General features: G+C 37.9%; 1 protein-coding gene across 1 annotated transcript in view; it reads left to right on the top strand.

The window, feature by feature from the left end:
• Nucleotides 1-25,641, top strand: part of Malrd1 (MAM and LDL receptor class A domain containing 1) — a 729,079-nt gene that overhangs the window by 552,797 nt on the left and 150,641 nt on the right. The window contains exon 32 of the mRNA NM_001310455.1: nucleotides 22,480-22,681. Within this exon, the coding sequence (NP_001297384.1) occupies nucleotides 22,480-22,681 (202 nt within the window). The remainder of the gene's footprint in view (nucleotides 1-22,479; nucleotides 22,682-25,641) is intronic.

Raw genomic sequence — 25,641 nt, forward strand, 5'->3', positions numbered from 1 at the left:
GGTGAATGAGAGGGAAGAAGCCTCCAGAATCTATTCAGTATCATAAAACAATGGGGTGATAAATATTAGTTTTCCCACATCTGGTGACTCTCTTGTCTGCTATTCACTCTATGTCTTCCTCCTCTCATATTAAGGGACCATTTATCATGGCCTAATTAGTGTTTCCATACTCGTTTTCCAAAAATCACTTTTATATTCTACAAATAGTTCTTTAGAAAAAGCTTTGCATGTTCTGTATATGATATATTATAGTTTCTAGTACAAATTTGGTATAAATTTAATAAAAAATTTAATCATAAATTAGCTATTCCTACAAATAAATCACATACAAAAGTCACAAAAGGGATGATGAATGTATTTTTTTCTGCCTAGTTTCCTGTGAAACAACACATTTAGCTCATTTGTTCAGTTATTTCATATGATCAGTTGTTGAAGGACAAGAGCCATGATGGCGTCTTGTGTATCAAATTGAGACCTGCTGTCCATGACTTTCTAAGGTGTCATACTGATCACTGCCTAGAGAAAAAGTCAGACCTATAAGTGTCCACTGTCTGATACTTCAAGCAGAGCTCTCCTCTATGTGATACTCTCTGGGTTTATAAACTTTAAAATGGCAAATAAGAGAAGGATGAGACACATTCCAATTCATATATGTTTTTAAACACAAATGACTGTAGACCCTAAGATATTTTGTGACAAGAAGGGTTTCTAATCCACCATTCACAACTCTCCCCACAACTGTATATAAGACTATGATAATATAAATAATTACCCAATAAAATATGATGCATAAAGTTCTCTTGGTAATCGAAGAAACACATTGTAAATTTATAGTCACATATTAACCAGGTACTAGGTTAGAATTTAGTGCAGTCCATGCTGTAATTTCCAAAGTAATTGTACAAATTTGCTGCTCCATGGGCCACTTTCCCCATGGGCTTGGAAAGCCAACCTATTTTGTAGGTATCGTTTCTACTGCAAAAAGTTCCATGTAAGGGGATAAAGAAGTGGGAAAAATAAAGAGTAGAAAACAAATTAAAGCTGCTAAAAGAAAAATATGCAGAGTTAAAAATACACTTGTATCTAAAAAGAATATATATTCAATAATTAAATAGAAAACAGTTTATGTAAGATAGACATAGGGCAACATATATAACGGAGCTTTGCATTTTTTTAGTTATTGCTATTTTTGATGAGATTAAATGTTGTATTATTATGAACATTGTCAGGAGTTGCTATCACTTGCTATTTAGGAGTTTATTATTATTATTTTATTTAATTACATTCTAGCAGTTGCTTCCCCTCCTGGTTCCCCCTCCCACAGTTCCTCATCCCATTCCTCTTTCCCCTTGCCTTTGGGAGGGTGCCCCTGCCCTACCAGGGTTCCCCCTTCTCTGGGGCTTCAAGTCTCACTAGGATTAAGCACATCTTCTTCCACTGAAGCCAGTCCAGGCAGTCCTTTGCTATATATGTGCGGGGGTGGGGACTGGGGATTGGGGGTGATCTCAGAGTAGCTTATGTATGCTGTCTGGTGGGTGGTTCAGTCTGGTTTTTTTTTTTAATATTTTTATTAGGTATTTCTTCATTTACATTTTAAATGCTATCCCAAAAGTCCCCCAGACCCTCCCTCCCAACTCCCCTACCCACCCACTCCCACTTCTTGGCCCTGGCATTCCCCTGTACTGAGGCATATAAAGTTTGCAAGACCAAGGGGCCTCTCTTCCCAAAGATGGCCTATCAGGCCATCTTCTGATACATATGCAGCTAGAGACATGAGCTCCGGGGTTACTGGTCAGTTTGTATTATTGTTGCACCTATAGGGTTGCAGAACCCTTTAGCTTCTTGGGTACTTTCTCTAGTTCCTCCATTGGGGGCCCTGTGTTCCATCCAATAGCTGACTGTGAGCATTCATTTTTGTGTTTGCCAGGCCCAGGCATAGCCTCACAAGAGACAGCTATATCAGGGTCCTTTCAGCAAAATATTGCTGTTGTATGCAATGGTGTCATGCTTTGGAGGCTGATTATGGGATGGATCCCCGGTATGGCAGTCTCTAGATGGTCCATCCTTTCATCTCAGCTCCAAACTTTGTCTCTGTAACTCCTTCCATGGGTGTTTTGTTCCCAATTCTAACAAGGGGCAAAGTGTCCACACTTTGGTCTTATTTCTTCTTGAGTTTCATGTGTTTTGCAAATTGTATCTTGTATCTTGGGTATTCTAAGTTTCTGGGCTAATATCCACTTATCAGTAAGTACATGTCATGTGAGAGTTCTTTTGTGATTGGGTTACCTCATTCAGGATGATACCCTCCAGGTCCATCCATTTGCCTATGAATTTCATAAATTCATTCTTTTTAATAGCTGAGTAGTACTCCATTGTGTAAATGTACCACATTTTCTGTATCCATTCCTCTGTTGAAGGACATCTGGGTTCTTTCCAGCTTCTGGCTATTATAAATAAGGCTGCTATGAACATAGTGGAGCATGTGTCTTTCTTACCAGTTGGAACATCTGGATATATGCCCAGGAGAGGTATTGCAGGATCCTCCGGTAGTACTATGTCCAATTTTCTGAGGAACTGCCAGACTGATTTCCAGAGGGGTTGTACAAGCTTGCAATCCCACCAACAATGGAGGAGTGTTCCTCTTTCTCCACATCCTAGCCAGCATCTGCTGTCACCTGAATTTTTTATCTTAGCCATTCTGACTGGTATGAGGTGGAGTATCAGGGTTGTTTTGATTTGCATTTGGGCGGTTCAGTCTTTAAGAGCTCCCTGGCATCCAGGTTAGTGAAACTTCTGGTCTTCCTATGATGTCACTCTCCTCTTCAGCTTCTTCACTCCTTCCATTAATTCAACCATAGTGGTCAGGACTTCAGTCCAATAATTAGGTGTCAATTATCTACATCAGCATTGATCTCAGTCAGCTGCTAATAGGGCCTCTCAGAAGACAGCCACACAAGGCTCCTGTTTGTAAGCTCATCATAGCATCAGTAATAGTGTCCGGCCTTGGTCCCCCCCCCCCCCATAAGATGGATCCCAAGTTGAGCTGGTCATTGGAACACCTTTCCTTTAGTCTCTTCGCCATTTTTTTGTCCCTGCAATTCTTTTACACAGGAAGATTTCTAGATCAGAAATGTTGACTCTGGATTGGTAGCCCTGTCCCTCAACTTGAGTCTCTGTCTATCTACTACTCTGTCTATCAGATTCTTAGAGCTCCCTCTCCTCATTTTTGGGTATTTTGGCTAAGGTCACCCCCATTGAGTCCTGAGAGTCTCTCACCTTCCAGGTCTCTGGCACAATCTAGAGAGTCCCCTATTCTCCTACCCCGCCCCACGCCACCCCACCCCACCCCAGATGCTGCATATTTCCATTCATTCTCCTGGCTCTATGGGCATCTTTCCTGCCCCGCCCCCATAAGGGATCCTGTTCCACTATTAACCTCCTGATTCCCTCTCCCATCCAGGTCCTGTCTGCCCCTGCCTCCTGTGATTATTTTCTTCCCCTCTCAAAGAGGGATTTAAGCATTCTCACTTGGTCCTTTCTGCTTGTTAAACTTTTTATTGTCTGTGGGTAGTATCCTAGGTATTCTGTGTTTTTTTGGCTAGTATCCACTTATCAGTGAGTACATACCATGCATGTCCTTTTGGGTCTGGGATACTTCACTCAAGATGATATTTCCTAGTTCTATCCATTTACCTCAAAATAGGGGTTTATGTTTTAAGTACTTCTAAACTGATTTCCAGATCCAATAGTTTTCTTTCATTTCTGCTTATGATGAACTCGATGGTCATTGCTTTGATATGCAGTGTAGCACTGCTCAGCAGAGCTGGCTTTGGGAAATAATACTAGAGAGTGTGTAATAATAAGAAATAATGTGTAAGTCTCCAGATGGTGTGATATACATTAGATGAAAATACTTAGATATCTGCCTTCTAAACAAACCTGCAAGAAACCCAGATAATATTGATCGAATTGATCAATTCTTACTTATTCAAGCAGAAATAAGATTGATGCAGAAAGCTGTAGTTATCAATGCACCTTGATATGCTACAACATTTTTTTTTGGCTTCATCCCAAAGATTTAGGGATGGTTCAATATATGAAAATTTATCAATATAATCTACCATATAAACAAACTGAAAGAAAAAAAAACACATGATCATCTCATTAGATAAAGGAAAGGCCTTTGAGAAAAATCTTTTATTTGCTTGGTTAAAGTTACCTATGTGTATTTTGTAGTATTTGAGGCTATTGTGAAAAGTGTTGTTTCCTTGACTGCACTTTCAGTCTCTTTGCCATTTGTATATAGGAGGGCTACTGATTGTTTCTTCTTCTTCTTCTTCTTCTTCTTCTTCTTCTTCTTCTTCTTCTTCTTCTTCTTCTTCTTCTTCTTCTTCTTCTTCTTTTTTTTAGTTAATCTGGTATTCATCCACTTTGCTGAAGGTATATATCAGCTGTAGGAGTTCCCTGCTGAAATTTTTAGGGTCACTTATTTACCCTGTCATGTTGTCCACAAAAAACAACACTCAAACTTCTTCCTTTCCAATCGCTACAGATTGTAGCTATGCTGTATCACAATATTGCAATAGACATAGTTCAAATGAACTATGGTGCTTTATTGTTAGTTGTTTAGTTCTTTGAGAATCCCAAGAGTTGTATTTTGATCATATTAACCTCCTCTTTCCTTTTCTCCCAGATCTTTCTCCCATTCCATACGCCCCCACATTGTGATCTCATTCTTTTTTTTTAATCTATGGAGTCCAATTAGTGTTACATGTATACTCTTAGGTATGTGACAATACACTGGTACATCTTAGACCCTCAAGCGGTTTCACATTTAAAAAGAAAACAAAATGAAGTAACTAGAGAAAGTACTTGAGGAGCTGAAGGGGTTTGCAGCCCCATAGGAGGAACAATAATATGAACTAACCAGTACCCCCAGAGCTCCCTGGGTCTAAATCACCAGCCAAAGAGTACACATGGTGGGACTCATGGCTCCAGCTGCATATTTAGTAGAGTATGGCCTAGTCAGTCATCAATGGGAGGAGATGCCCTTGGTCCTGTGAAGGTTCTATGCCCCAGTATAGGGGAATTCCAGGGCCAGGAAGTTGGAGTAGGTGGGTTGGGGAGCAGGAGGAGGGAGGAAGGGGATAGGAGGTTTTCAGGGGGGAAACCAGGAAAAGGAATAACATTAGAAATGTAGATATCTAGTAAAAAGAAAACAAAAAGAAGGAATGGGGCAGAGACAGAGAGAGAGACAGAGAGATAGAGAGTGGGAGACAAACATACTGCATGAAGCTGAAGAAAACTGCACCCTCCTGTTATCTTCTTTGGTTCTTGGGATTATTGATCTCATGGTTTTCTAAGCATCTTTACATTTCATAAATTCATAACAAGTTCAACACAAAAATAAAATGAGAGAGTTACAAAACTAAAAAAAAAAAAAAAAAAAAAACCAACCAAATTACTCCCTCTCAGTTACCAAGGGCTCCTCAAGTAAGGTTGGGATGTCTTGTACAACTCACCACTTCATGTTGAGATTGTATCTGACTTGAACTTGTATAGGTCTTATGGATGCTGTCCTAATCACTGTAAATTCATATGGGCAACTGACAAGGTTTGTTCATAAAATACTTCTTCTTTGTAGTCATCCACCACCTCTTGCTATCACAGTCTTTCCACTTTATCTTTCAAAATGTTCCTTCAGCTTTAGGAGGAATTTTTGCACACTGGTGTAATAGTGACACAAATATCACAAAAATAACTAAACACTTTCTGCTTGGATTTAAATAAGGCTAGCTCCACAATATAGAACCCCTACCTAGCATAATACCAGGGCCAAGAACCTGACACTAGACCGGCCATAAACAAACCTACTACTCTGCTAACAGCATATAATACTAAAATAACTTGTGATAACTTCTCATAGCGATAGATTAATGTGCCTCTCTAAACCTCAGCAGAGAATCTTCTATATTATCAATAGAGGCTAACACAGACTCATAACTGGTCAAAGCTCAGAGAATGAATAACTGAAGTCCTCAGCCCTAACTAGGACATCCAAACTGTTTTGTTTGTTTGTTTGCTGGCTGGTTTGCTTGTTTTTTGACAAATTGCCCCATTTTGAAAATAGATTTGCTATCCCCTTTGTATAATATTAATGGCCCATGTGTTAATGTGGACTCTTTTTTAAAAGATTTATTTATTTTCTGTCTATGAGTACATCAGGCACACCAGAAGAGGCATCAGATCCCATTACAGATGGTTGTGGTTTCTGGGAATTAAACTCAGGACATCTGGAAGAGCTCTTAACCACGGAGCCATTTCTCCAGCCCTAACAAGGACTAATTTATTAAACAGATCTTTAACAAAGACACTAGATAGGATAAATCTATCAATGTATCTGCACACACCTGTTATCCATCACATGTCAAGACTGATGGACCAATATTAACAGTTTGGTAAAATTGGTGTATAGGTTTTGTCGACAAAGAGATATATTGACACTTGAGGTGGAGAAAAAATTCTGGAATAGTCTGTATATCCTTCCTTGTAGATAATAGAAAAACAACCTTAGAGAGAAACATTGCTGTAAAACACTATTAAGTTATAAATTACACAAGACAAGAAGGCAATGCACAAATGTGAAGGTTGACACTCAAGAGGAGGGAGCTAATCTAATTTGACCTTCTGCACAAGACTTCTCCTTCACAGTGTAATAAAGAGAAAAGGTGACCTCCAGTTGAAGAGCTATCCTGCTGGAAATTAAAATCAACTCACATTGTAAGACATAGAAGTGGAAATTTGCAAAAGAAAGTATTTCTTATAGCTGACTATAAATGGACTAGGTACAAAGTCACCTTGAAAAATAACCCAAATCAGCTTTGCTTAGAAGTCTGGTTCCCAGGCTGAGTAAGACTTCTTCAAAGAACTGTTTAACATATTGGAAGCTAAAGAAACTTTTACAGTTTTAGTTGGTGAACTCTATCAGTCTTTATATTCCTTATAGATTCTGAATTTGATGCCTTGATTTCCAAGCCCTTTCTTATTATAGAAGAATAAAATGTACTCATTTATTATTCTATAAATTGGAGCTGTGGGTTTAGCTAACTACTTCAGTTTTGTTAATGAATAGAAGTAGTGGTAGATTATAATCTCACTTTTTTTCTACATCAGCCATTATTTCACTACCATTAATTGAACCCTTTGTCATACCTACATTGATTTCACAGAATCATGTTATCAATGCTAAATCTATATCATGTACATACATTGTCTTTAAATGTATGCAAGGATGATTGTACCTAGTGCATTGCTAATATAGATAGGTACATAGATGAGTAACAAAAACAGATAAATTAAACCATTTCATCTGCCCTTTTGCTTTATTGTATTGTTTTGCCTATTGGAATGGAGGCATATCAAATTTAACTATACTCAGTCTCTTCTTTTTGTTCTTGGTGTTGTACGTTTTGTTTTGTTTCTTGGTGTATTTATCAGTCTCAGCACTTATATGTCAAAGCTATATTGGTAAGTACAAGACTCAAGACAATGACTCTTACGTGCATAGTGATTCTTCTTTCTTTATGATAATGGGACATTTTCTTGGGCTTCTGTTTGCCTTTTGTTTTGTCATGCATTACCTTCATTTGTGGTTTATTTCGCTACACTTAACTGCAGCTCCTCTTTCTTATTCCCGTGGGGTTTTAAAGCTGTAATTATTATTACTTTGTATGAAGTGGGTGTTTTTATTAGATTACTTGGAAATTTCCATCTATTCTGATTAAAATGAATTTTCTACTTTGAATCTAATCCCCACCAGTACAAATAAAAGATGTTTGGCAAGATTGTACTGGCCAGGCTCTGTGACTTCTTGTAATTGGCTCAAATATTAGATAAACTTCATAAAGAACACACATATTTCTTGATAATCTTATTAATAAAAATATCTGGCATTCATTTCATATTAACATTAAATAAAAGTATTTTACAGCTATTTTTTCTCACTGCACTACTAATTCTATGTAACCCACATTATAAGATTGTTCTGTAATTTGATATATACATTTATTTGTTCAAGGCTATAGCAAATAACTACTGATTAAAGCAGAAACCAAAGTAATGCAGATGGCTGTATTTATCTATGTACCTATTGATTTGCTGCAGATATTTCTATGCCATAACACAAATAATATTGATATAGCCATAGTTAAAATTACCTAAATTTGATATTGCTTTTGGTAGGTTCTTTTAGAATCCCATGTGTTATATTTTTATTATATTAACCCTGTCCTTCATTTTCTCCCAGATCCATTTCCCCATTCCATATCCACCCAAATACAGATTATTTGGCTTAAACACCAGCAACAAATTTTCTCAGAGTTCTGAGAAAGATTCAAGAGCAATGACTGGACAGATAAAGTTTCTTTTGAGGCCTCTATCAGGAACTGACTGATATTCGCACCTGTGCTGTCTTCAGTTTGAAACCCTTACTGTTCTTTCCTGTTTCCAAACTGCTCTTCCTATGTGGAAGCGATTCACATTCCAGCTTTGGAATTCATATGTTCTCATGGAAACCTGATGACTTCTGCTCCCTTTTAACCTCAGTGAGATTCTGCTACAGCTTCTTCATTCTCAGATGCAATTAATCTGGGTCAATTCTTATAATCAGTTCATAGTTGAAGGTTTTATCTGGACAATCAAGCTAGTTTTCACAGACTATGAATAAAACCCCTTGGTGTGTATTATGTATATGTGTGTGTGCATGTGTGTGCATGTGGATGTGCATATATGCGTTTGTGTGTATGTGTATATATGTCTGTACATCTATGTGTGTGCATGTGTATGTATGTGTGTATATGCTTGTATGTATATGTGTTTGTGTGTGTGTGTGTGTGTGTGTGTGTGTGTGTGTGTGTGTGTGTGAATGTTTTAGATTTAAATGATATCAAAAGCAAAGAACTAGATTTGGTTCTTTGTTTTTCTAGTGCTCTGCTGTCTCTACCGTAACATTATAGATTCTGTTAGACTTAATGATTCTCTTTTATAATTTCCCAAAAGTGTTTGTTTACATCCCTGCATGTTGGTGAAACTTGTTTGAATAATATTGAATAATGTTTGAATAATATGTTCCAGTTCCTTAGACAAACCAATAAATACCTTTCTTCCAGCAGTGACTGTACATTTTGAGTGACCTCCAGCTCTCTGTCACTCTAATGCCACAGAGGAGCTATGACTTTCATGTCCTTATATTTTTGATGTACTATTTTTACCATTTGATCTAGGAAGTACAAGCTATTTGTAGCAGTCTCAGGAATCTTGCTTCGTTAGTTTGGTTCTATTCCCCAGCTTGGAAACTCCTATGTCTGATCCTCTCAACAAGATTTAGCTACCCAATGTGATCCATGTACGACTCTTATTCTCATCAGCTCCTCCAATAAGTTACTTAACTAGCATGTAGGAAGCCCCTTGATTCATCATTAGCTTGTACCTAAGGCACTGTCTCATTGAGTGAATTCATAATCCTGTTGGGAAAGTTTATCTTTTCTATTGTTGCTTATAGTGGTGGTAGTTTCTTTCACAGGTAATTGTTTTAACAGATTGCAGTTTTATTCATGTGTTTTCATCAGTTCCTATTTGCTTTAAATTTCCCAATAAGACCTTACTATTTGTTTGTATTAGTTGCTGTTTCTGATTTTCCAGGACTTCTGTAGATTGATATCAGCATTTTCTGTATTTGCTTTGGAATGTTCTTGAGAAATATAGGTAAGCATGTGTTTTCAGTTAGACATCAGAACCATAAAGTATTTACCCAATGCTTAACATTTTATGGAACATTCCAAAAGGGAATTAAATCAGCCCATAGTTTCATTTTGACATCGATTTGAATTTTCTTGGAATGTCTACAAAGCTTGTGATGAATCCTTTCTGAGAATGACAGTTCTTTCTTCATTTTGCTGTCTGTTTCTCGACAGTTTCTGAGATTTTTGTTCTGTACAGGTCATTGACTCATGTCTACAGCACTGCCTTGATTGTCATAGCTTTTTATAATTCCTGGTAGCCAATTAGTATTGCTCTGAATTTGTTCTTCTATATTGTGTTGTTTTTCACTTGTCTTTTGCTTTCCTTAAAAAATTTGAGTTAATTCATTAATATTCTCAAAATAACCTGATGAGATTTTGCCTGGAACTGAGTGAAAACTGACTCAAGTTGAAAACAGTTTACATTTTGATAGAAGTGATTTTTACTTATCAAATATAAGTGTTTATATTTGAGTTTTTCATCAGATCCCTAGTATTCTTCCTATCATATTCTTTTGTTAGATTTATGTATACATAACCTTGTTTCAAATAATGTGATGGTCAATAACAGTTAATTACACTTAGTGCATTACATGACTGCTAATGATTTAGATTTTATTGGCTAATGGTATTGTTGCTATTGTCTATCTTCTATGATGTCCCCATAAGAATGAGTGAATCTAATGACATATTTATCATAATTTATTCCCATTATTAAATAGCATATCACTATATATTTCTTCTCCTTGTGCTAAAACAAATTGGGTATTTAATTCACATTCTATAATTTCATTACTGGAACATAAGAAAATAATTAATATTTTTCATTGTAACTCTACACATATACTGCAACTTTGTTCCAACTATGTATTCATTTTTGGAGATATCTTATTTGATTAGAGCGATTTCCTATGGGATTTTCTATATAGTTATGTCCTCTGGAAAAAAAGGTTTAGTTCATCCTTCATAATCAGTAGACATCATCTTCTATCACTTAAGTAAAGAATTTTGGGGCAGTGTTGAATAGAAATGATAAGAATGAATGTCATTCTTTGTGCCCAATTTCCTGAGAAAGGATCATTTTTCACCCTTAAGAATATTGTTCTTTGTAGATTTTTTTTGTTTTTGTGTTTGTTTGTTTGTTTGTTTGTTTGATTGATTGATTGATTTTTGTGTTTTCTTTTTCCTTTGAAACAGGGTTTCTCTGTGTAGCCCTGGCTGTCCTGGAACTCACTTTGTAGACCAGGCTGGCCTCGAACTCAGAAATCCGCCTGCCTCTGCCTCCCAAGTGCTGGGATTAAAGGCGTATGCCACCATGCCTGGCCTTTGTAGATATTCTTAACTTTCAAGATAATCCTTTCTAGTCCAAGGCTTTAAAGGTTTTTATTCTGAAGAGGCTATGGTTTTCATTGTCTTCTTTTGTGTTTCTGTGTATACTTGTTTATGTGTATATGTACATGTAGGCACATGTGCAAAGTATGTTAGCATGCATGTGGGTGCCAGAGGTAGATATTGGGTGTCTCCTTCAATCTTTTACTGACTTATGCTTTGAGACAAGGTCTTTCACTGAACTTGGAGCTCAGTTATTTAACAGAAAGCCTCAGGGATCCACTTTGTCATCTGCCCAGCACTGAATTTGAAAGTTTGAGCCATGATACCTGGCTTTTTATATAGGTTCTAGGGAACTGATCTCAGATGTGTGTGTATATGTATCTGTACTATTGATTTGATAGACTATGTCTAATAATTATTGAAATTTTGTAGATCTAACATGCTTATAATTTCTTTTGGTAATGGCAATGAATTATTCTTAATACACTGTTAGATTTGATTTATTAATTTTGAGGTGTTTTATGTTCATAAGAGATATTGCTCTGTTGTTTTCATTAATAATACTGGCTTGGACGTGTAACATTTTGGAAGGTTACTAAAAAGTAATTAAAATTATTTGTCAGAGCCATCTTGGTTCCCAGATCCCAGGGAGACTAGTCTGCACAGGTGAGAGTGTGGATTACAGAAGCTAACAGCTTCTGGGACAGGCAAGAGCCACAGAGCTTCTAAGGCAGACCCTGTTTCAGGCTCCAGATATCCAGACAACTTCCCTGACAGAGGTGAGGTGTCCACCAGGCCCAGGAGGGCTTTTCCAGAGCACCTGAGGGAGCCATCTTGGTTCCTGGATCCCACGGAGATTAGTCTGCACAGCTGAGAGTGTGGACTACAGAAGCTAACAGCTTTTGGGACAGGCCCTGTTTCAGGCCTTCATCTTCTGCCAGGAGGCAAGTCTGAATGCCAGATATCTGTGAACCTTCTCTGCAAGAAGAAAGCTTGCCTACAGAGAATGCTCTAACCACTGAAACTCAGGAGAGAGCTAGTCTCCCAAGTCTGCTAGTAGAGGCTAACAGAATCACGAAAGGAACAAGCTCTAACCAGAGACAACTATAACAACTAACTCCAGAGATTTCCAGATGGTGAAAGGCAGACATAAGAATCTTACTAACAGAAACCAAGGCCACTCACCATCATCAGAACCCAGCACTCCCACCTCAGCCAGTCCTGGGCACCCCAACACACCCGAAAACCTAGACTCGGATTTAAAGACATATCTCATTATGATGGTAGAGGACATCAAGAAGGACTTTAATAACTCACTTAAAGAAATACAGGTGAACACTGATAAAGAGTAGCAAGTCCTTAAAGAAAAACAGGAAAACACATCCAAAAGGTGATGTAAATGAACAAAACCATACTAGACCTAAAAAGGGAAATAGACACAATAAAGAAAACCCAAAGTGAGGCAACGCTGGAGATAGAAACCCTAGGAAAGAAATCTGGAACCATAGATTCGAGCATCAGCAACAGAATACAAGAGATGGAAGAGAGAATCTCAGGTGCAGAAGATTCCATAGAGAACATCAGCTCAACAATCAAAGAAAATGAAATAAACAAAAAGATCCTAACTCAAAACATACAGGAAATACAGGACCAAACAAATGAGAAGACCAAACCTACTGATAATAGGAGTATATGAGAATGAAGATTTTCAACTTAAAGGGCCAGCAAATATCTTCAACACAATTATAGAAGAAAACTTTCCAAACCTAAAGAAAGAGATGTCCAATAACATACAAGAAGCCTACAGAACTCCAAATAGACTGGACCAGAAAAGAAATTCTTCCCAACACATAATAATCAGAACAACAAATTCACAAAATAAGGATAAAATATTAAAAGCAGTAAGGGAAAAAGGTCAAGTAACATATAAAGGCAGGCCTATCAGAATTACACCACATTTTTCACCAGAGACTATGAAAACCAGAAGATCCTGGACAGATGTTATACAGACACTAAGAGAACACAAACACCAGCCCAGCCTACTATACCCAGCCAAACTCTCAATTACCATAGATGGAGAAACCAAAGTATTCCACGACAAAACCAAATTCACACATTATCTTTCCACGAATCCAGCCTTTCAAAGGATAATAACAGGAAAAAAACAATACAAGGATGGAAACCACGTCCTAGAAAAAGCAAGAAAGTAATCCTTCAACAAACCTGAAAGACAGCCACAAGAACCAAATGCCAACTTGAACAACAAAAATAATAGAAAGCAACAATGACGTTTCCTTAATATCAATGGTCTTAACTTCCCAATATAAAGACATAGACTAATAGACTGGCTGCACAAACAGGACCCAAAATTCTGCTGCTTACAGGAAACCCATCTCAGGGAAAAAGACAGACACTACCTCAGAGTGAAAGGCTGGAAACAATTTTCCAATCAAATGGTCTGAAGAAACAAGCTGGAGTAGCCATTCTAATATGGAATAAAATCGACTTCCAACCCAGAGTTATCAAAAAAGACAAGGAGGGACACTTTATACTCATCAAAGGTAAAATCCTCCAAGAGGAACTCTCAATTCTGAATATCTATGCTCAAAATGCAAGGGCAGCCACATTCATTAAAGACACTTTAGTAAAGCTCAAACCAAAGACTGCACCTCACACAATAATAGTGGGAAACTTCAACACACCACTTTCATCAATGGACAGATTGTGGAAACAGAAACTAAACAGGGACACAGTGAAACTAACAAAAGTTATGAAGCAAATGGATCGAATAGATATCTGCAGAACATTTTATCCTAAAACAAAAGGATATACCTTCTTCTCAGCACCTCCTGGTACCTTTTCCAAAATTGACCATATAATTGGTCAAAAAACAGGCCTCAACAGATACAAAAATATTGAAATTGTTCCATGCATCCTACCAGATCACCATGGACTAAGGCTGATCTTCAATAACAACATAAATAATAGAAAACCAACATTCACATGGAAACTGAACAACACTCTTCTCAATGATACCTTGGTCAAGGAGGAATAAAGAAAGAAATTAAGGACTTTTTAGAGTTTAATGAAAATGAAGCCACAACATAACCAAAATTATGGGACACAATGAAAGCATTCCTGAGAGGAAAACTCATAGCTCTGAATGCCTGCAAATAGAAACTAGAGAGAGCACACACTAGCAGATTGACAACACACATAAAAGCTCTAGAACAGAAGGAAGCAAGTTCACCCACGAGGAGTAGACTGCAGGAAATAAACTCAGGGGCAAAATCAACCAAGTGGAAACAAGAAGAACTATTCAAAGAATCAACCAAATGAGGAGCTGGTTCTTTGAGAAAATCAACAAGATAGATAAACCCTTAGCCAGACTCACTAGAGGGCACAGGGACAGCATCCTAATTAAGAAAATAAAAAATGAAAAGGGAGACAAAACAACAGAACCTGAAGAAATCCAAAACACCATCAGATCCTTCTACAAAAGGCTATACTCAAAAAAACTGGACAACCTGGATGAAATTGACAAATATCTAGACAGATAACAGGTACCAAAGTCAAATCAGGATCAGGTTAATGATCTCAACAGTCCTATATCCCCTAAAGAAATAGAAACAGTCATTGATAGTTTCCTAACCAAAAAAAGCCCAGGACCAGATGGGTTTAGTACAGAGTTATATCAGACCTTCAAAAAAGATCTAATTGCAGTTCTTCACAAACTATTCCACAAAATAGAAGCAGAAGATACTCTACCCAACTCATTCTATGAAGCCACAATTACTCTGATACCTAAACCACAAAAAGACCCAACAGAGATAGAGAACTTCAGACCAATTTCCCTTATGAATATCGATGCAAAAATACTCAATAAAATTCTCACTAACTGAATCCAAGAACACATCAAAACAATCATCCATCCTAACCAAATAGGTTTCATTCCAGGGATGCAGTGATGGTTTAATATACGGAAATCCATCAACGTAATCCACTATATAAACAAACTCAAAGACAAAAACCAAATGATCAACTCGTTATATGTGGAGAAAGCATTTGACAAAATCCAACACCCATTCATGATAAAAGTCTTGGTAAGATCAGGAATTCAAAGCCCATAACTAAACATGATAAAAGCAATCTACAGCAAACCAGTAGTCAACGTCAAAGTAAATGGTGAGAAGCTGGAAGCAATCCCACTAAAATCAAGGACTAGTCAAGGCTGCCCACTTTCTCCCTACCTATTCAACATTGTACTTAAAGTCCTATCCAGAGCAATTTGACAACAAAAGGAGATCAAGGGGATACAAATTGGAAAGGAAGAAGTCAAAATACCACTTTTTGCAGATGATATGATAGTATATATAAGTGACCCTAAAAATTCCACCAGAGAACTCCCAAACCTGATACACAGCTTCAATGAAGTAGGTGGATATAAAATTAACTCACACAAGTCAATGGCCTTTCTTTACAGAAAGGATAAACAGGCTGAGAAAGAAATTAAGGAAACAACATCCTTCTCAATAGTCACAAATAATATAAAATACCTTGGCGTGACTCTAAGTAAGGAAGTGAAAGATCTATATGATAAGAATTTCAAGTCTCTGAAGAAAGAAATTAAAGAAGATCTTAGAAGATGGAAAGATCTTTCATACTCATAGATTGGCAGGATGAATATATTAAAAAATGGCTATCTTGCCAAAAGCAATCTACAGATTAAATGCAATCCCCATCAAAATTCCAATTCAATTCATCAACGAATTAGCAAGGGCAATCTGCAAATTCATCTGTAATAACAAAAAACCTAGGATAGCAAAAATTCTTCTCAAGGATAAAAGAACCTCTGGTGGAATCACAATGCCTGACCTAAAGCTGTAATACTGAGCTATTGTGATAAAAATTGCATGGTACTGGTATAGCTACAGACAAGTAGACCAATGGAATAGAATTGAAAACCTAGAAATGTACCCACACACCTATGGTCACTTGATCTTGACAAGGGAGCTAAAACCATCCAATGGAAAAAAAAGACAGCATTTTCAACAAATGGTGCTGGCACAACTGGTGGTTATCATGTAGAAGAATGCGAATTGATCCATTCCTATCTCCTTGTACTAAGGTCAAATCTAAGTGGATTAAGGAACTCCACATAAAACCAGAGACACTGAAACTTATAGAGGAGAAAGTGGGGAAAGCCTAGAAGATATGGGCAAAGGGGAAAAACTCCTGAATAGAACAGCAATGCCTTGTGCTGTAAGATCGAGAATCTACAAATGGGACCTCATAATATTGCAAAGCTTCTTGCAAGGCAAAAGACAATAAGACAAAAAGGCCACCAACAGATTGGGAAAGGATCTTTACCTATCCTAAATCAGATAAAGGACTAATATCCAATATATATAAAGAACTCAAGAAGGTGGACCCCAGAAAATCAAATAACCCCATTAAAAATGGGGCTCAGAGCTAAACAAAGAATTCTCACCTGAGGAATGCTGAATGGCTGAGAGGAACCTGAAGAAATGTTCATCATCCTTAATCATCAGGGAAATGCAAACCAAAACAACCCTGAGATTCCACCTCGTACCAATCAGAATGGCTAAGATCAAAAATTCAGGTGACAGCAGATGCTGGCTAGGATGTGGAGAAAGAGGAATGCTCCTCCATTGTTGGTGGGATTGCAAGCTTGTACAACCACTCTGGAAATCAGTCTGGCGGTTCCTCAAAAAATTGGACATAGTACTACTGGAGGATCCCACAATACCTCTCCTGGGCATATATCCAGAAGATGTTCCATACAGAAAGAAGGACACATGCTCCACTATGTTCATAGCATCCTTATTTATATTAGCCAGAAGCTGGAAAGAACCCAGATACTCCTCAACAGAGGAATGGATACAGAAAATGTGGTACATCTACACAATGGAGTACTACTCAGCTATTAAAAAGAATGAATTTATGAAAATCCTATGCAAATGGATGGACCTGGAGGTCATCATCCTGAGTGAGGTAACCCAATCACAAAAGAACTCAAATGATATGTACTCATTGATAAGTGGATATTAGCCAAGAAACTTAGAATACCCAAGATATAAGCTATAATATGCGAAACATGAAACTCAAGAAGAATGAAGACCAAAGTGTGGATACTTTGCCCCTTCTTTGAATTGGGAACAAAACACCCATGGAAGGAGTTACAGAGACAAAGTTTGGAGCTGAGGTGAAAGGATAGACCATCTAGAGACTGTCATACCTGGGGATCCATCCCATAATTAGCCTCCAAACGCTGAAACCATTGCATGCACTAGCAAGATTTTGCTGAAAGGACCCTGATATAGCTGTCTCTTGTGAGACTATGCTTGGGCTTAGCATACACATAAGTCTGCTCACAGTCAGCTATTGGATGGATCACAGATTCCCCTATGGAGGAGGTAGAGAAAGTACCCAAAGAACTGGGGGCATCTGCAACCCTATAAGTGGAGCAACAATATGAACTAACCTGTACCCCCTGGAGCTCGTGTCTCTAGCTGCATATGTACCAGAAGGTAGCCTATTTGGCCATCAGTGGAAAGAGAGGCCCATTGGTCATGCAAACTTTATATGCCTCAGTACAGGGGAATGCCAGGGCCAAGAAGTGGGAGTGGGTGGTTGGGGCAGTGGGTATGGGGGACTTTTGGGATAGCGCTGGAAATGTAAATGAAATAAATACCTCATTAAAAAATTATTTGTAAATATTTATTTTGACACACACACACACACACACACACACACACACACACACACACACATCTCTACTTTGTCCTCTAAATACTGAAGCCTGCTCTGAGTTACTTTGAAACATCATTTAGTTTCTTCTGAAACTTCTGTGGCCCACGTGTTATCTTCTCATTATGAACTTCTAGTTTAATTTCACTGTGGTCTGAGAGCAATATCACATCCATTCATTTGAATTGGCTACAGTGTGTTTTGTTTTCCAGAATGCCATCAATTTCAGTGATGGTTATGTGTAAGCTTGAGCAGACTGAGCTTTCCTCTGTTAGAGGATGCAGCCTTGTATAAATGTAAGTGAGGCACAGATGATGATGCTCTTCTCTTCAAACATAGCCTGAATGCTTTGTTCCCCTCTGTTCTGTCAATCACTGGGAAAGGAAGTTTGAAGTCTTCGGTTGTAATAATAGGGTCACTTATTTTTCTCCTTGTAGATCTGGAACTTTTGCTTCAAGTATCTGATACTCTGTCGTTAGGAACACATACATTAAGAATTAGTATGCCATTTAGTAAGCTCATATGATATAATTCTGTCTCAACTTACTAGCACCACAATATCAAAAATATTTAGAACGAAGAAATTGCAAGTGTAAAAATTTTTTTCTAGTCTGTTTTTAATGAGATCAACTCCTAGAAAATTTCCTCAGTCTTCAGTTAATCGGGTACTAATCAGAGTGAGGGCAGTCCTCCAGACCTCATCACTTCCCAAAGGTTACACATTTTAATAACATCACCTTGGGTCTTCAACAGTGTGCTTGTTTGTTTGTTTGTTTGTTTGTTTGTTTTGTTTCTTTGGGGTTGTTGTTATTGTTTGGTAGAGGAAGGAAACAAAATTGAATGTCTATAGCAATGACATCATTATCCTTGTTAATTCTCTTGTCTCTGAAATCAGTTTTACTCAATGTTGATAGAACTTTCTACATTTCTTTCAATGGGTATTCTCCCTGTCATTGCATATCTTTCTTTATCCCATTAGTTTTCATCCATCTATCTCCTGATATTTAGCTGGGGTTGCTTTGAAGCAACACTTACTTGAATCTTAATTTTCCCTTGGCTCTGAAAATTTCAGTTGGTATATTTTGTGTTTAAAGCAGGCATTGATACTTAAAGTAATAGCTATCATAGTCGCTGTTTACTTCACCCCTGCCATTATGTTTCAGTGATGGCCTACTTCACTGGTTTACTAGATTGAATCCTCTGCTCTCCATACCTGAGCTGGTCAGTGGCCTCTGCTACAGATGTAGTAGAGGACTGCCTTGTCTGATCTCAGTGGGAAGGGATGTGCTTGGTCCTGTAGAGGAATGATGCCCCAGGGAAGGGGAATACTGCAGGGGTAGGAGGGAGTGGAGGGGTGGACAGGGGAGCACTCTCTTAGATTGGAAGGGGGGGTGGCTCATGGAATGGGAACTGGGAAAGGGGACGACATTTGAAGTGTAAATAAATAAAATAATTTAAAAAGGGAAGAAAGAAAACAAGAAACCCTCTGCTCTCTTAGTCTATCAATGGTTCTGCTTTTCAAAGTATATTTAGTCTTTCTCATGAGTTGTCATTATGCACTTGTATGTAATCCAAGGTCAGTTTTGAGTAATTCTGTATAGTTTCCTTGGTAATTCAAGTACTTTAGAATAGAAGTCTCTCAACTTTCCCTACCTTTACTTTGTAACAATCATTGATTTCTCACATCCAAAAGCTACAGTACCATAGGATAGTTTCATTATTTACTTCAAATTAGCTGAAAGAATAGCTTAAGAGGCACAACAACAACAAAAAACCAATTCAAGTTTTTAAATTTGTTCCTTATGTAATATTCTTTACATCAATTTAATATTTTGGCTTGTACTATTTCACCTGTGTCTGAAGAAAAAAAGAAAGAAAACCTCCTGAATTTATTTGCAAGTTATGTCTATAGATATTTTTCCTAATATTTTAGCAAATAAAAAAGATTTATTGGACAGGAGAGATATCTCAGAAAGGGCTGGAGAGATGGAGAGATGGCTCAGGGGTTAAAAGCACTGTCTGCTCTTCCAGGAGTCCTGAATTCAATTCCCAGCAATATGGTGGCTCACAACCATCTGTAATGAGGTCTGGTGCCTCTCCTGGCTTGCATTAATGCAAGCAGAACTCTATATATAATAAATAATTTTTTAAAAGGAAAGCTTTATTATGCTGATGAGTAATTTTTCTTGATAAAGAATTTCAAGTAGAATTTTTTTCTTTTAGAATTTGAAAATACTTCATATTCTATGTTACAGCACACTTTGACTTGCATAGTCTCTGAAAAACAGGTCCCTTGTTCTCTTCTGCTTCCTCATCTTTAACTGAGGGATAGTTTCCCAATAAGGCTTCTACACACTTTTTCTCTTTGTCTCTTTCCTCGCATCTCTGAGTGCTAATGTCTAGGTATGATAAACATTTATGCTGCCCTCATTTTACTGCATGTTCTCAGGGATCTGGCATCTGTTATTTGCTCTCCTTCATTAGAGAACTTGTAGTCAGCACACAGACCTCAGGGAGCCTGCTCTACTATTATTGTTGTCACGGGTGGGGGTTGTTCCACATCATGTTTTGAAGTATTTATTTACTTACTTCATGTTCCTCAATTCTTCCTTCTATGTGTTTTGTCTATCAAATCCATCAAGGATGTAATTCATCCCTGTTATACTACTTATTTGTATCGGTCTTTTTGTGCCATTATTGGAATTTTCATCTGATATAATACATCTATTCTTGATGGCTGATGCTGCTAAAATTCCTGAGGTTTGCTCCATTTCTTCAAACTATACTGTTTTGCCTTGTTATACATCATGCAAATGTACTGCTGCTGTTGACAGCTTGTCATGTACAGTTCCATGTGACTAGTACATAGATAGCCCTTTAGTATAAGGTTTTATGACCAGAGATTACTCTGTTTAGTGCTTACTGTGGGTGGGTATGTGTTATCTTTGAGTTTCCAGAGAAATATCTTAAATAGCGCCTTTGTTCAGGCATACCGTCCTGCTGTTACACAAAAATCCCATCTGTTTTTAGTTAAGAGAGATTTTCTGTAAATCTCTAGGTTTATATTCAGTTTGTTTCTCTTATTATTATTTTATACTTATTGATGCACATGCCCATGTGGAGTGTGTGTGTGTGTATGTGCTCACATGCGTACACATGTTATAAGCACATTTCTTCAACTTCATAGTGTGTTAATCAAAGGACAAATTTTGGGAATCAGATATTCCTTACATTGCGCACTCCACAAAAGATGGAAGTCAGGCTTTCAAGTAAGTGGTTTTGCCATTAACACAACTCCTAGTCTCAAATCTCAGGTTCTTGAAATTAAAGTTTAATGTTTGAAAGAGACTAGGTCCTAGGATGTGTCATTCATGACTGTTTCTCAGATTCTCAGGTTGTATCTTTGCTTCAGTTCTGTTCCCATAAATTGTTATCCTGTCTCTCTCCCTCCTCCTTGTTTTTCTTTGTGTCTCCCAGGACCCAGGATCTGGGAAGAATTGCTCATTTTTCTTTGTGAAGAGTGGGATGGTGATTCCCAAGCCCCTTGTGTGTTAGCCCTAACATGATGCTTTGCGGCTTTATACATTTTAAATTGTTTGAGCTCTATTTCTGCAACTGCAGAGTTCAGATGGCAGTTAGCAGTCCTACCTTATATCCATATACCAGTTGAGGCTCAGCAAACATAAATTATTCACATCATTAAAATTAATAAAATTATTAAACTTTCATTAATATTGACAGCATCAGTGTTAGTTTTATATTTTATTAACTTAGGTTAACCTCTATTAACCTCTTATTTCCAATAGAAATATATATGTTTGCTATTCTTGGTGTTTTGTTTTTGTTAAATAAGATTTGAGTATCTTCTTAATTTAAACTATGTTAGGTGATGCACTTCTATGGAGTAACTGAAACTCAGTTCTCTACTTTGACCTGTCCATGGATGATTAAAACACAGAACCACTGAGAGCTGCTGGGGGCTAAGACAAGTCACACAGCCTTCTCACGCATGCATCCCCTACACTTTTAATGAGCTAAATATTTAATGACTAGGTAGAGGTTTTGATATCCTCAGGTGGCCACTCAGGGAATTCAAGTCAGTGAAGATGCTTGCTTTCAACACTGCAGGAATATAAAGCCTCTGGAAGATACATCAGAGGAGGCCAGAAAAAGCTAAGCAGTTTGCCTCTGCCTTTACCTATGCATCCTGAATGAATGATTGTTGTTAAAGCAGCCCACTGCTCTGCAATATAAACGTACATACTCATACTTATATAGCCCTTTTTGGAGATATCATTAAAATTTCTTTTTGTAAATAAGTACTATGTAGATGATCTGTCAAAAACCTTAATGTTAACATTATAATGAAAATGCATTACTTGTGGCAGTCCTTTTGCTCTTACCTTTAATGTGGAATATTGATATGATTAATCTGAGGAGATTTTTCTATTGTTAAAGATTTATGTATATTACTCTGATCTCTTAGATGTCTTGAGTAACTCAGATCAATCTTGAGGACCCTCATAAATACCTCTAACACCCAATCATAAACAATCCTTTTCTCTGGTTATAATTTTAGGTATATCTCATCGAGAAATCAGGACTAAACATCCTGATGTGGTCCATGATGCGAAACAAAAACACTGGTTGGACCTATGCGCATGTACCTCTTTCTAGTAACAGTCCCTTCAAGGTTGCATTCGAGGCTGACTTGGGTGGAAAGGAGGACATCTTTATTGCTCTTGATGACATCACTTTCACACCAACGTGTGCATCTGGAGGTAAGTGATTCCTTTAGAAACTAGGAATAAACATGAGTTTTATATCAAAATATACAGTAATTGTGAGATTCAGGGGAATTGCATTTATTTCTCAATCAAGTCCTATTCTTAAGCGATGAATATATATGTGTGCATATATTGAGGTAGTTTCTCTGCCCATGAACTTTGCCATAAATTTTCATGACTTTTAGGCAGCAAACTAACACCGCACTAAAGGCTAAGGAAACATGTTTCCACTGATAGCGCTTTACTGCATAACTTCCTATTCCATCTTTACCTGAACTGCCTAAAACCAAGGTACCTGTCGTTCTCCCAACTCCCTTTTCTACCCATGTTGTGTCAGTCTTTTCCTTCCTCTGGCTGCTTCCTTCTTCTGATTTCCCCACACAATCTAGAATAGCCCCTGTATTTCAACAAGAAATTACAAACCCAGCCAGGAGCCCTTTTAACCAATACCTGAATCTCTTCTATTTATTTATTTATTTATTTATTTATTTTTCCATTTTTTATTAGGTATTTAACTCATTTACATTTCCAATGCTATACCAAAAGTCCCCCATATCCACCCACCCCCACTCCCCTGCCCACCCACTCCCCCTTTTTGGCCCTGGTATTCCCCTGTACTGGGGCATATAAAGTTTGCAAGTCCAATGGGCCTCTCTTTCCAGTGATGGCCGACTAGGCCATCTTTTGATATATATGCAGCTAGAGTCAAGAGCTCCGGGGTACTGGTTAGCTCATAATGTTGTTCCACCTATAGGGTTGCAGATCCCTTTAGCTCCTTGGCTACTTTCTCTAGCTCCTCCATTGGGAGCCCTATGATCCATCCATTAGCTGACTGTGAGCATCCACTTCTGTGTTTGCTGGGCCCCGGCATAGTCTCACAAGAGACAGCTACATCTGCGTCCTTTCAATAAAATCTTGCTAGTGTATGCAATGGTGTCAGCGTTTGGATGCTGATTATGGGGTGGATCCCTGGCTATGGCAGTCTCTACATGGTCCATCCTTTCATCTCAGCTCCAAACTCCGTCTCTGTAACTGCTTCCATGGGTGTTTTGTTCCCAAATCTAAGGAGGGGCATAGTGTCCACACTTCAGTCTTCATTCTCCTTGAGTTTCATGTGTTTAGCAAATTATATCTTATATCTTGGGTATCCTAGGTTTGGGGCTAATATCCACTTATCAGTGAATACATATTGTGTGAGTTTCTTTGTGAATGTGTTACCTCACTCAGGATGATGCCCTCCAGGTCCATCCATTTGGCTAGGAATTTCATAAATTCATTCTTTTTAATAGCTGAGTAGTACTCCATTGTGTAGATGTACCACATTTTTTGTATCCATTCCTCTGTTGAGGGGCATCTAGGTTCTTTCCAGCTTCTGGCTATTATAAATAAGGCTGCTATGAACATAGTGGAGCATGTGTCCTTCTTACCTGTTGGGGCATCTTCTGGATATATGCCCAGGAGAGGTATTGCTGGATCCTCCGGTAGTACTATGTCCAGTTTTCTGAGGAACCGCCAGACTGATTTCCAGAGTGGTTGTACAAGCCTGCACTCCCACCAACAATGGAGGAGTGTTCCTCTTTCTCCACATCCTCGCCAGCATCTGCTGTCACCTGAATTTTTGATCTTAGCCATTCTGACTGGTGTGAGGTGGAATCTCAGGGTTGTTTTGATTTGCATTTCCCTGATGATTAAGGATGTTGAACATTTTTTCAAGTGCTTCTCTGCCATTCGGTATTCCTCAGGTGAGAATTCTTTGTTCAGTTCTGAGCCCCATTTTTTAATGGGGTTATTTGATTTTCTGAAGTCCACCTTCTTGAGTTCTTTATATATGTTGGATATTAGTCCCCTATCTGATTTAGGATAGGTAAAGATCCTTTCCCAATCTGTTGGTGGTCTTTTTGTCTTATTGACGGTGTCTTTTGCCTTGGAGAAACTTTGGAGTTTCATTAGGTCCCATTTGTCGATTCTCGATCTTACAGCACAAGCCATTGCTGTTCTGTTCAGGAATTTTTCCCCTGTGCCCATATCTTCAAGGCTTTTCCCCACTTTCTCCTCTATAAGTTTCAGTGTCTCTGGTTTTATGTGAAGTTCCTTGATCCACTTAGATTTGACCTTAGTACAAGGAGATAAGTATGGATCGATTCGCATTCTTCTACATGATAACAACCAGTTGTGCCAGCACCAATTGTTGAAAATGCTGTCTTTCTTCCACTGGATGGTTTTAGCTCCCTTGTCGAAGATCAAGTGACCATAGGTGTGTGGGTTCATTTCTGGATCTTCAATTCTATTCCATTGGTCTACTTGTCTGTCTCTATACCAGTACCATGCAGTTTTTATCACAATTGCTCTGTAGTAAAGCTTTAGGTCTGGCATGGTGATTCCGCCAGAAGTTCTTTTATCCTTGAGAAGACTTTTTGCTATCCTAGGTTTTTTGTTATTCCAGACAAATTTGCAAATTGCTCCTTCCAATTCGTTGAAGAATTGAGTTGGAATTTTGATGGGGATTGCATTGAATCTGTAGATTGCTTTTGGCAAGATAGCCATTTTTACAATGTTGATCCTGCCAATCCATGAGCATGGGAGATCTTTCCATCTTCTGAGATCTTCTTTAATTTCTTTCTTCAGAGATTTGAAGTTTTTATCATACAGATCTTTCACCTCCTTAGTTAGAGTCACGCCAAGATATTTTATATTATTTGTGACTATTGAGAAGGGTGTTGTTTCCCTAATTTCTTTCTCAGCCTGTTTATTCTTTGTATAGAGAAAGGCCATTGACTTGTTTGAGTTTATTTTATATCCAGCTACTTCACCGAAGCTGTTTATTAGGTTTAGGAGTTCTCTGGTAGAATTTTTAGGGTCACTTATATATACTATCATATCATCTGCAAAAAGTGATATTTTGACTTCCTCTTTTCCAATTTGTATCCCCTTGATCTCCTTTTGTTGTCGAATTG

The sequence above is a fragment of the Mus musculus genome, chromosome 2 (genome assembly GCF_000001635.26).
Source record: "Mus musculus strain C57BL/6J chromosome 2, GRCm38.p6 C57BL/6J".
Lineage (NCBI taxonomy): Eukaryota > Metazoa > Chordata > Mammalia > Rodentia > Muridae > Mus > Mus musculus.